General features: G+C 69.0%; 1 protein-coding gene across 1 annotated transcript; it reads right to left on the minus strand.

Moving 5' to 3' along the window:
• Window positions 1-1084: 1084 nt before the first annotated feature.
• On the minus strand, window positions 1085-11744 carry B4GALNT1 (beta-1,4-N-acetyl-galactosaminyltransferase 1). The gene is made up of 10 exons (XM_088537970.1): window positions 11557-11744; window positions 10783-10956; window positions 10085-10191; window positions 9543-9580; window positions 7197-7377; window positions 5371-5466; window positions 5109-5296; window positions 3606-3746; window positions 2453-2690; window positions 1085-1305 (listed from the first exon to the last, which is right to left on the minus strand). The coding sequence occupies exons 1-10, from the start codon at window positions 11742-11744 to the stop codon at window positions 1085-1087; spliced, it is 1572 nt and encodes a 523-aa protein (XP_088394096.1).
• Between the last annotated feature and the right edge of the window lie 234 nt (window positions 11745-11978).

Consider the following 11978-nt stretch of genomic DNA (forward strand, 5'->3'; position numbering starts at 1 on the left):
GGGAGCCTGGGGGGGAGGCCACGCCCCCAGCGGGCGGGCCACGCCCACATCGGACAGGCCACGCCCACGTCGGGCCGCACCCCCTGGTGGCCACGCCCCGTGTTCTGGCTGGGGGAGGGGCTCTATGGGACTGGGGGGTCCCTATGGGACTGGGGGTCCCTATGGGGCTGGGGGGACCTATGGGACTGGGGGGTCCCTATGGGGCTAGGGGGACCTATGGGACTGGGGGGACCTATGGGGCTGGGGGTCCCTATGGGGCTGAGGGGTCCATATGGGGTTGGGGGGGTCCCTATGGGGCTGGGGGGTCCCTATGGGGTTGGAGGGATCCCTATGGGGCTGAGGGGTCTCTATGGGGCTAGGGGGACCTATGGGACTGGGGGGACCTATGGGGCTGGGGGTCCCTATGGGGCTGGGGGGTCCCTATGGGGCTAGGGGGACCTATGGGACTGGGGGTTCCCTATGGGACTGGGGGGTCCCTATGGGACTAGGGGGACCTATGGGGCTAGGGGGTCCTTATGGGGCTGGGGGGTCCATATGGGGCTGGGGGGACCCTATGGGGCTGGGGGGTCCCTATGGGGCTAGGGGGACCTATGGGGCTGGGGGGTCCCTATGGGGCTAGGGGGGCTCTTGGTGCCCCCTCGACCCCATAGCTGCAATGGGGACCCCGTCCGCAATGAACGGGGCGGCCCCCGAGGGGGGGGGGGGGGCGGGACCCGCGCGTGACGTCACGGCACGCCTCGGCCTCCCATTGGCTCCCTGCCACCGATGTCACCCGCGGGCCACCCCGGGAGGGGCGGGGCAATCCTAAGGGGGCGGGGCCAGCGCAGAAAAGGGGCGGCGCTTGGTTCAACACAGAAAAGCGGCGCGTTGGTTTTTCCTTTTTTTAACGTGTTTTTTTTCGCGGTTCGTTCTCGTTAAAACGTCACCATCGGGTAGAAAACGCCCGGGGCGGGGGGGGGGCTGTACAATAGAAAATCTCTGGGGGGGGGGCCCGGACGCCTGGGCCCCCCGGCGGCTTTCAGCCGCCGGGGGGCCCAGGCGTCCGGGCCCCCCCCCCCAGGATAGAAAAGAGCTAAAAACGGGGCTAATCGCCCGCCATGCACTTGAAGCGGTTCTTGAAGTAGAAGAGGCCGTTCCGGAGCGTGGCCGCGTCGTCGCTGTCGCGCGGCGCCGGGTAGCGGAAGCGCTCGTACTGCCGCTCGCGCTCCGAGCGGCGCCAGGGCAGCCGCAGCTTGGACGCGTGGTCGACCACGACGTCCTCGCACGAGCCCACGTGCAGCTCGCCCAGGCCGTCGATGAAGAACTCTGGGGTGGGGGGGTGGTTCCCATCAAGGGGCCCAGGCGTCCGGGCCCTCCACCTGGATCCCCCCAGCCAGGGTTGTCCAATTCCCCCCCAAGGGGCCCAGGCGTCCGGGCCGTCCGCCCTCCCACCGGATTCCCCTCCCAGGGATGCTCAATTCCCACCGGGGGCCCAGGCGTCCGGGTCCTCCTCCCTCCACCTGGATCCTCCTGGATCCCCCTCTCAGGGATGCCCAAATCCCCCTGGGGGCCCTGGCGTTCGGGCCTCCCTCCGTCCACCTGGATCCCTCAGGGTCCCTCCTCGAGGATGCCCGATTCCCCCCCAAGGGGCCCAGGCGTCCGGGCCCTCCACCTAGATCCCCCTGGATCCTCCCCACCAGGGATGCCCAATTCCCCCCAGGGGCCCAGGCGTCCGGGCCGTCCTCCCTCCACCCAAATCCACCTGGATCCCCACCCTGGGATGCCCAATTCCCCCCCAAGGGGCCCAGGCGTCCAGGCCCTCCACCTGGATCCCCCAGGGTCCCCCCTTCGGGAATGCCCAATTCCCCCCAAGGGATCCCCCCCCCAGGGATGCCCAATTCCCCCCCAAGGGGCCCAGGCGTCCGGGTCCCCCTCCCTCCACCCAAATCCCCTCCCAGGGATGCCCGATTCCCCCCAGGGCTCCCAGCCGTTTGGGCTCTATCTGCCCCCCACCACCTGGAGCCCCCACGTGCCCCCTCCCCCCGAGCGGTGCCCAATTCCCCGCAGGGGCCCAGGCGTCCTGTTGCCCCCCCCCACTCCCCACAGGGACCGGTCTGGTCTCCCCCCACAAACCCTCCAGGTGCCTCCCAATGGCCCCCCGCTCCCCATAGGGGCCCAGGCGTCCGGTTCCCCCCCACCAAACACCCCAGGCGCCCCCCGCTCCCTGCAAGGGCCCCGGCGTCCGGTCCCCCCCCCTTGAGCCCCCCAGCCACCCCCCAAGGGCCCCCCACTCCCCATAGGGGCCCAGGCGTCCGGTTCCCCCCACACTCCCCATAGGGGCCCCGGTGTCCTGTTCCCCCCCGCCTCCTTGCAGGGGCCCAGGCGTCCGGTTCCCCCCCCACTCCCCATAGGGGCCCCGGCGTCCGGTTCCCCCCCCCTCCCCGCAGGGGCCCCGGCGTCCGGGCCGCCTCACCCAGGTGCGCCACGCGGCGCAGGCGCGGGTCGAAGCCCACGCGCCGGACCTGGTCCGTGCGGGCCAGGAAGAAGTTGACGACGCCGTCGGTGACGACGCAGCCGGGGAAGCCGTCGAGGCGGCGGTGGAAGCCGGGCCGGGTGCGGAGGCAGTCGCCGCCCGCGCCGCCCGCCCGCACGCTCAGGCGCTGCCGGTAGGTGGTGGCGAAACCCGAGATCTCCCGCACGGCGCCGCCCACCTGCGGGAAACCCGCGTGGGGAGGGGACGGGAACGCGCGTGGGGAGGGGCCGGGGAAGGGGACGTGGGGGTCGGGGGGTGCTGGGGGGCAGCGCGTGGGGACGGCCGGAGACGGCGCCGTGGGGCTTGGGATGCACCGGGAACTGGCATGGGGATGCACCGGGAAAAGGGACTCGGGGGCTTGGGATGCACCAGGAAAAAAGTACCCTGGAGCTTGGGATGCACCAGAAACTGGCACAGGGATGCACTGGGAACTGGCATGGGAATGCACTGGGAATGCACTGGGAAAAGGTACCCTGGAGCTTGGGATGCACCAGGAATGCACTGGGATGCACTGGGAACTGGCATGGGAATGCACTGGGAAATGTACCCTGGAGTTTGGGATGCATCAGGAACTGGCATGGGGATGCATTGGGAAAAGGTACCCAGGGGCTTGGGATGCACCAGGAATGCACTGGGAACTGGCATGGGAGTGCACCAGGAAAAGGTACCCTGGGGCTTGGAATGCACCAGGAATGCACTGGGATGCACTGGGAACTGGTATGGGGATGCACTGGGAATGCGCTGGGAACTGGCATGGGAGTGCACCAGGAAAAGGTACCCTGGAGCTTGGAATGCACCAGGAATTGGCACAGGGATGCACTGGGACCTGGCGTGGGAATGCACCGGGAAAAGGTACCCTGAAGCTTGGGATGCACCGGGAATTGGCACCCTGTGCAACGGGGAAGCACCGGGCAGGGCACCCCGCACCCCACGGCACAGGGATGCGTTGGGAACGGGCACCCTCGGGCGCCGGGATTCACCAGGAAGCGGCGCCCCCGGACACCGGGATTCACCGGGAAGCGGCGCCCCCGGACACCGGGATTCCCCGGGATTCCCCGGGATTCCCCGGGACGCCCGGGCAGGCCCCGCTCACCAGGTCCAGCCCCGTGCGCTCCAGCACGTCCACCAGCTTCTCCAGCCGCGTGCGCGGAGTGAAGATGAAGTCGTCGTCCACCCACAGGACGTACTTGGTGGTCACCTGCGAGATGGCCAAGTTCCTCCCCGCGAACCAGCCCTGCGGGGCAGGGGGGTCAGCACCGCGGGGACACCGCGGGGACATCCTGGGGACACCGCGGGGACACCCCGGGGACACCTTGTGTCCATCCCATGGTCACCCTGCAGCCACCCTGTGTCCATCTCATGGCCATCCCAGGGCCACGCTATGGCCACCTTGCAGCCACCCCACAGCCACCTTGTATCCATCTCATGGCCACCCCATGGCCACCCCATGGCCACACTGTGGCCACACTGTGGCTACCCTGCAACCACCATGCGGCCACCTTGTGTCCATCTCATGGCCACCCCACGGCCACCATGTCCACCCCACAGCCACCTTATGTCCATCTCATGGCCACCCTATGGCCGCTCCACAGCCACCCTGAGGCCACCTTGTGTCCATCTCATGGCCACCCCATGGTCACCCTGCAGCCACCCTGCAGCCACCTTGTGCCCACCCCATGGCCAACCTGTGTCCATCTCATGGCCATCCCATGGCCACCCCAGGGCCACCCTGCAGCCACCCTGTGGCTACCTGTGTCCGCCCCATGGCCACCTTGCGTCCATCTCATGGCCACCCCATGGCCACTCTGTGGCCACCTTGTGTCCTCCCCGCGGCCAACCTGTGTCCATCTCATGGGGGGTCAGCACCCTGTGGCCACCTTGCAGCCACCCCATGGCCACCTTGTGTCCATCTCATGGTCACCCCGTGGCCACCCTGCAGCCACCCTGTGTCCATCTCATGGCCACCCCAGGGCCATGCTGTGGCCACCTTGCGGCCACCCTGTGGCCACCTCATGTCCACCCTGCAACCACCTTGTGTCCATCTCATGACCACCCTGTGGCCACCCCACGGCCACCCCAAGGCCACATTGTGTCCATCTCATGGCCACCCCCATGGTCACCCTGTGGCCACTCCATGGCCACCTTGCAGCCACTCTGCGGCCACCTTGTATCCATCTCATGGCCACCCAATGGCCATCCCAGGGCCACACTGTGGCCACCTTGTGTTCACCCTGCAGCCACCCTGTGGCCACCTTGTGTCCATCTCATGGCCACCCCGTGGCCACCCCACGGCCACCTTGTGCCCACCCCAAGGCCACATTGTGTCCATCTCATGGCCACTCTGTGGCCACCCCAGGGCCACGCTATGGCCACCTTGCAGCCACCCTGTGACCACCTTGTGTCCATCTCATGGCCACCCAATGGCCACCCCAAGGCCACATTGTGCCCACCTCACAGCCACCGTGTCCACCCCATGGCCACTGCACGGCCACCCCGTGGCCACCCCACCGCCCTCCAGGGCCACCCCAGTGTCCCGCAGCCGCCACCACGATGTCCCCAGGGTCCCCCCGGCCCATAGCCCCCCGGCGCCCCCCACCTTCCCGAAGGGCATGAGGTAGTGCTCGAGGTGGGGGCCCTGCAGCGGCTCGGGGTGCTGGCTGTCGTCAGCCACCACGATGGTGACGCTGGGGTAGAAGCGGCGCACGCTGGCGATGAGGCCGCGCAGCTTGTCGTAGCGCAGGAAGGTCTTGGTGGCGATGGTCACCAGGGCGCTGATGTTGTACCCTGCGGGGTGACAATGACGGGGTCACCCCGCGGGGACGGGCGCCCCGCGGTCCCCCCCGGGTCCCCGCGCTCACCTGCGTCCCCGTCGCCCGGCGGGTAGAGCCGCGGCGCGGGCGGGTGGCGGATGCGGATGGCGAAGGCGGCCGCGTGGCCGTCCGTGCAGAACCGCACTGCGGAGAGCGCGGAGCGTGCGGAGTGTGTGGAGAGCGCGGAGAGCGCGGAGTGTGCTGAGTGTGCGGAGCGTGTGGAGTGTGTGGAGCGTGTGGAGTGTGTGGAGTGTGCGGAGAGCGCGGAGCGTGCGGAGAGCGCGGAGTGTGCGGAGAGCGTGGAGCGTGTGGAGCGTGTGGAGAGTGCGGAGTGTGTGGAGTGTGTGGAGTGTGCGGAGCGTGCGGAGCGTGCGGAGTGTGCGGAGAGCGCAGAGTGTGCAGAGTGTGCGGAGTGTGCGGAGTGTGCGGAGAGCGCAGAGTGTGCGGAGAGCGCGGAGCGTGCGGAGTGTGCGGAGTGTGTGGAGTGTGCGGAGTGTGTGGAGTGTGTGGAGTGTGTGGAGTGTGTGGAGTGTGCGGAGAGCGCGGAGCGTGCGGAGAGCGCGGAGTGTGCGGAGAGCGTGGAGCGTGTGGAGCGTGTGGAGTGTGTGGAGAGCGCGGAGTGTGTGGAGTGTGCGGAGTGTGTGGAGCGTGTGGAGCGTGTGGAGCGTGTGGAGTGTGTGGAGTGTGTGGAGTGTGCGGAGAGCGCGGAGTGTGCGGAGTGTGTGGAGTGTGTGGAGTGTGTGGAGTGTGCGGAGAGCGCGGAGTGTGTGGAGTGTGTGGAGTGTGTGGAGTGTGCGGAGTGTGTGGAGTGTGTGGAGTGTGTGGAGTGTGTGGAGTGTGCGGAGAGCGCGGAGTGTGTGGAGTGTGCGGAGTGTGCGGAGTGTGCGGAGAGTGCGGAGCGCGCAGAGTGTGCGGAGTGTGCGGAGTGTGCGGAGTGTGTGGAGTGTGCGGAGAGCGCGGAGTGTGCAGAGTGTGCGGAGTGTGCGGAGTGTGTGGAGTGTGCGGAGTGTGCGGAGTGTGTGGAGTGTGCGGAGAGCGTGGAGTGTGCAGAGTGTGCGGAGCGCGCGGGGCTGGCGGCGGGACGTGGCGGGGACGGCGCCGAGGGGCCGTGGGGAGCGCCCGCCCAAGGGGTCCCCATGGACAGAGCCCGCCGTGTCCCATGGACAGCACCCACCATGTCCCCATGGACAGAGCCCGCAGGGTCCCCATGGACAGAGCCCACCCATGTCCCACCCGGGGTATCCCCAAAGGAGTGCCCATCCGTGTTCCACCCATGACATCCCCATGGACCCGTGGACAGCACCCATCCGTGTCCCACCCTCCATGTCCCCAGACCAGCTCCCATCCGTGTCCCACCTGTCGTTTCCCCATGAACAGTGCCCATCCATGTCCCACCCATGGTGTCCCCATGGACAGGACCCATCCATGTCCCCATGGACAGGACCCATCTGTGTCCCCATGGACAAGACCCATCCGTGTCCCACCCGTGATGTCCCCAAAGGAGCGCCCGTCCATGTTCCACCCATGACATCCCCATGGACAGAGCCCGTCTGTGTCCCACCCATTGTGTCCCCATGGACAGCCCCCAGTGTGTCCCCATGGACAGGACCCACCCATGTCCCACCCTCCATGTCCCCAGACCAGCGCCCATCCATGTCCCACCCACCGTGTCCCCATGGACAGGACCCATCCGTGTCCCCAGACCAGCTCCCATCCGTGTCCCACCCACGGTGTCCCCATGAACGGTGCCCATCTGTGTCCCACCCACGGTGTCCCCATGGACGGTGCCCATCCATGTCCCACCCGGGGTGTCCCCAGCGCCGTCGCCGTCCCCTGTCCCACCCCCCGTCCCCGCGGCTCCCCGGGTCCCCCACCGATGTCGGCCGTGTTGGGGTGGAACACGGTGTTGGTGTAGGTGACGAACTGCAGCTGCCGGTTGAGGTGGTCCAGGCTGGTGGCCGCCATGGCCAGCTGGGCCTGGCCCTCGCCGCGCAGCGTCACCCCGGCCACCACGGCCGCCACGTCCAGCGTCCCCAGCGTGGCCGTCAGGTTCACCTGGGGGTGACGGGGGGACCGCGGGGACACCCCCACGGGGGTGGTGTGGGACCGGGCTGGGGACGAGGGACGGCGCGCGGGGACGGGGGGACGGGGACTGTCACCACCGAACGGGGACTGTGCACCACTGAACTAGGAGTGTGCACCACCGAACCGGGACTGTCACCACCGAACAGGGAATGTGCACCAGCGAACTGGGACTGTGCACCACCACACTGGGACTGTGCACCACCGAACTGGGACCATGCACCACCGCACTGGGACGTGCACACCCAGAGTGTGCACCACCAAACCGGGACTGTGCACCACCGAACGGGGAATGTGCACCACCGAACTAGGAGTGTGCACCACCGCACCAGGACATGCACATTGGGACTGTCACCACCGAACCGGGACTGTCACCACCACACCGGGACATGCAGCACCAAAGCAGGAGTGCGCACCACCGACCTAGGAGTGTGCACCACCGCACCGGGACATGTACACCGGAACTGTGCACCACCGCACCGGGACATGTACACCGGGACTGTGCACCACCGCACCGGGACATGCACCACCGCACCGGGGCCGTGCACCACCGAACCGGGAGTGCGCACCACCAAACTGGGACATGCACCACCGCACTGGGACTGTGCACCATCACAGCGGAACTGTGCACCACCGAACCAGGGGTGTGCACCAGCACACTGGGACATGCACCACCGCACCGGGGCTGTGCACCACCGAACCAGGGGAGCGCACCAGCACACTGGGAGCCTGCACCACCGCACCACAACCGTGCACCTCCGCACCGGGACGTGCACCAGCAGACCGGGACCATGCGGGACCATGTGGGACCACGCGGGGCCATGTGGGACCATCCCGGGCCATGCGGGGCCATCCTGGGCCATCCCGGGCCATCCCGGGCCATCCCGGACCATGTGGGACCATCCCGGGCCATCCCGGACCATCCCGGGCCATCCCGGGCCATGCCGGACCATGTGGGACCATGTGGGACCATCCCGGACCATCCCGGACCATCCCGGGCCATCCCGGGCCATGCCGGACCATGCGGGACCATGTGGGACCATCCCGGACCATGCGGGACCATCCCGGACCATCCCGGACCATCCCGGGCCATCCCGGGCCATGCCGGACCATGCGGGACCATGTGGGACCATCCCGGACCATGCGGGACCATCCCGGACCATCCCGGGCCATCCCGGGCCATGTGGGACCATGTGGGACCATGTGGGACCATCCCGGGCCATCCCGGACCATCCCGGGCCATGCCGGGCTCACACCGTGTCCACCCAGCACCGTGTGTGAGCACAGCGGGACTGTGACCGTCCAGCCCGGGACAGGGCACGGGAACAGCGGGACCACAGGGACCGCGCGGGACCGGGCCGGGACCGCACGGAACCGCACAGAACCAGGCCGGGACCGCACAGGACCGCACGGAACCGGGTCGGGACCACACAGAACCGCACAGAACCGGGTCGGGACCATGCCGGGACCACACAGAACCATACAGAACCAGGCTGGGACCACACAGGACCGCACAGAACCAGGTCGGGACCACACAGAACCATACAGAACCAGGCCAGGACTACATAGAACCACACAGAACCAGGTCGGGACCACACAGAACCATACAGAACCAGGCTGGGACCACACAGGACCGCACAGAACTGGGTCGGGACCGCACAGAACCGGGTCGGGACCACACAGAACCGTACAGAACCAGGCCAGGACCGCACGGACCATGCCAGGATCACGCAGGACCATACAGGACCACACCAGGACCACACAGAACCGGGCCGGGACCACACAGGATCATGCCAGGACCATTCCAGAACCACACAGAACCAGGCTAGGACCATGCAGAACCACTCCAGAACCATGCAGACCCATTCCAGGACCATGCAGAACCACACAGAACCAGGCCAGGACCATGCAGACCCATTCCAGGACCATCCAGACCCTTCCAGGACCATGCAGAACCACTCCAGGACCACTCCAGGCCCACACAGACCCATTCCAGGCCCACGTGGGCCCATTCCAGGTCCCTGCACACCCACCCCGGTCGCACCGGGACCCCGCAGGCGCCCGCGGCCCCGTTGGCCCCGTTGTCCCCCTTGTCCCCGTTGGCCCCATTGTCCCCCTTGTCCTCGTTGTCCCCTCACCTGGTAGGACGTCCTGGCGGGCGCCTGCAGGCTGAGCCCTGCGGAGCCACGGGGTGAGCGGGGGGTCCCCATGTCCCCATGTCCCCCGTGTCCCCCCCGTGTCCCTGTGTCCCTGCGTCCCCCCGTGTCCCCCCATGTTCCCATGTCCCTGTCCCCCCATGTCCCCCATGTCCCCCCGCATCCCCCTGTGTCCCCATGTCCCCCCATTGTCCCTATGTCCCCTATCTCCCCATCCCCGCATGTCCCCCTGTGTCCCCTGTGTCCCTGTGTCCCCCATGTCCCCCCCATGTCCCCCATGTCCCCATGTCCCCCATGTCCCCATGTCCCCCCATGTCCCCCATGTCCCCCCATATCCCCCCATGTCCCCCCATCCCCCCATGTCCCCCATGTCCCCCCGTCCCCCTATATCCCCCCATGTCCCCCCGTGTCCCTGTGTCCCCCATGTCCCCCCGTCCCCCCACGTCCCCATGTCCCCCCATGTCCCCCATGTCCCCCCCATGTCCCCATGTCCCCCCCGTCCCCCCGTCCCCGTCCCCTCTCACCCGGCACCAGGACGCTCTGCAGGGGTCTGACCTCCACCCCCTGCACCGGGTACTCGAGGGGGGAGTTGGCCGGGACCACGAGGAGCCGCTCGGCCGGGGACTGCAGCCTGGGGGGGCGAGTGGGGCTGCCCCACGGCCGACCCACATCCTGCCCCATGGCTGCCCCATGGCTGACCCACGACTGACCCATGGCTGACCCACGACTGACCCACATCCTGCCCCACATCCTGCCCCACGGCTGACCCACACACTGCCCCATGGCTGCCCCATGGCTGCCCCACGGCTGACCCACACACTGCCCCACATCCTGCCCCACGGCTGCCCCACACACTGCCCCACGGCCGCCCCATGGCTGCCCCACACACTGCCCATTGCCACCCCATGCAGCCCCTGCCCCACACGATGCCCATTGCCACCCCATGCAATTCCTCTGACCAGCCCCACATGACGCCTGTTGCTGCCCCACACGCTGCCCATTCCCACCCCTCATCCTGCCCCACGTCCTGCCCCACATCCTGCCCACTGTCCTGCCCCTTCTGCTGCCCATAGCCACCCCACGTGATGCCTGTTACCACCCCACGCAGCCCCTGCCCCACACGCTGCCCATTCCCGCCCCACGCAGCTCCTGCCCCACACGCTGCCCATTCCCGCCCCACACATCGCCCCCCGCCCCACACATCGCCCCCCGCGCCGCCCACCGCAGCTGCTGCCGCTGGAAGTCCCTCTCGCGCTGCCGCTGCAGCAGGGGCAGCTCGTGGGGCTGGAAGGCGCCCGCGAAGTCGACGCTGCGGCCGGGGGCGAAGAGCTGGGGCGGGAAGGGCAGCGCCCGCGGGGCCGGGGGGGCGCACGAGCAGCCGTTCCCGGGGAGCCGCCTGGGGGCGGCGGCGTCAGCGGGGCCTGCGCCCCACGGCGGGGCCTGCGCCCCACATCCCCGCGCCCCACATCCCTGCGCCCCACAGCCCCACGCCCCACATCCCTGCGCCCCACGGCGGGGCCTGCGCCCCACATCCCCGCGCCCCACATCCCCGTGCCCCACGGCGGGGACTGCACCCCACATCCCTGCGCCCCACATCCCCGCACCCCACATCCCTGCGCCCCATGGCGGGGACCGCACCCCACATCCCTGCGCCCCATTGCGCTGCCCCACATCCCTGCGCCCCATGGTGGTGCCCACATCCCCATGCACCCCTTGGGTGCAGCCCCCAGCCCCAGGGGTGCCCTGTGGTGCTCCCAGCCCCATGGGCCCCATATCCCCACCCTGGGGGGTTTCCAGCCCCACGGGTGCCCCACATCCATCCGCCCCGTGCAGCCCCATCCCCATGGGTGCCCCATACCCCCCATCCAGCCCCATCATCCCCAGGGTGCCCCCTGTGCACCCCCACGCGTGCCCCACATCCCCATCCAGCCCCATCCGCCCCACGGCTGCCCCATAGCCCCGTCCAGCCCCTCCCCAGGCCCCGTCCCGTCCTCACTCCATGACCTCCTCCTTGACCCGGAAGGCCACGTGCGGGTAGCGCCGTGGGGCGGCGGCGGGGGGCAGGCGGGGGGGCCCCCGCGGTTGGGGGTCGCGGCTCCCCGTGGGGCCCCACACGTGTCCATAGAGCAGCGCGAGGGCCGCGGCCGCCAGCAGCGCCAGGAGCCACTTGGGGCCCGGCCGCATCGTCCCGTGGGGCTGCGACGGGGACAGCCCGGCTGCCCCACACATTGCCCCACACATTGCGCATTGCTGCCCCATGCAGCCCCCTGCCCCACACATTGCCCATTGCCGCCCCACACATTGCCCCACACATTGCGCATTGCTGCCCCACACAGCCCCCTACCCCCCACATTGCCCATTGCCACCCCACACAGCCCCCTGCCCCACACATTGCCCACTGCTGCCCCACAGAGCCCC

The sequence above is a fragment of the Tinamus guttatus genome, unplaced genomic scaffold (genome assembly GCF_059628265.1).
Source record: "Tinamus guttatus ecotype Peru unplaced genomic scaffold, ASM5962826v1 Tinamus_guttatus_pri_ptg000914l, whole genome shotgun sequence".
Taxonomy (NCBI): Eukaryota; Metazoa; Chordata; class Aves; order Tinamiformes; family Tinamidae; genus Tinamus; species Tinamus guttatus.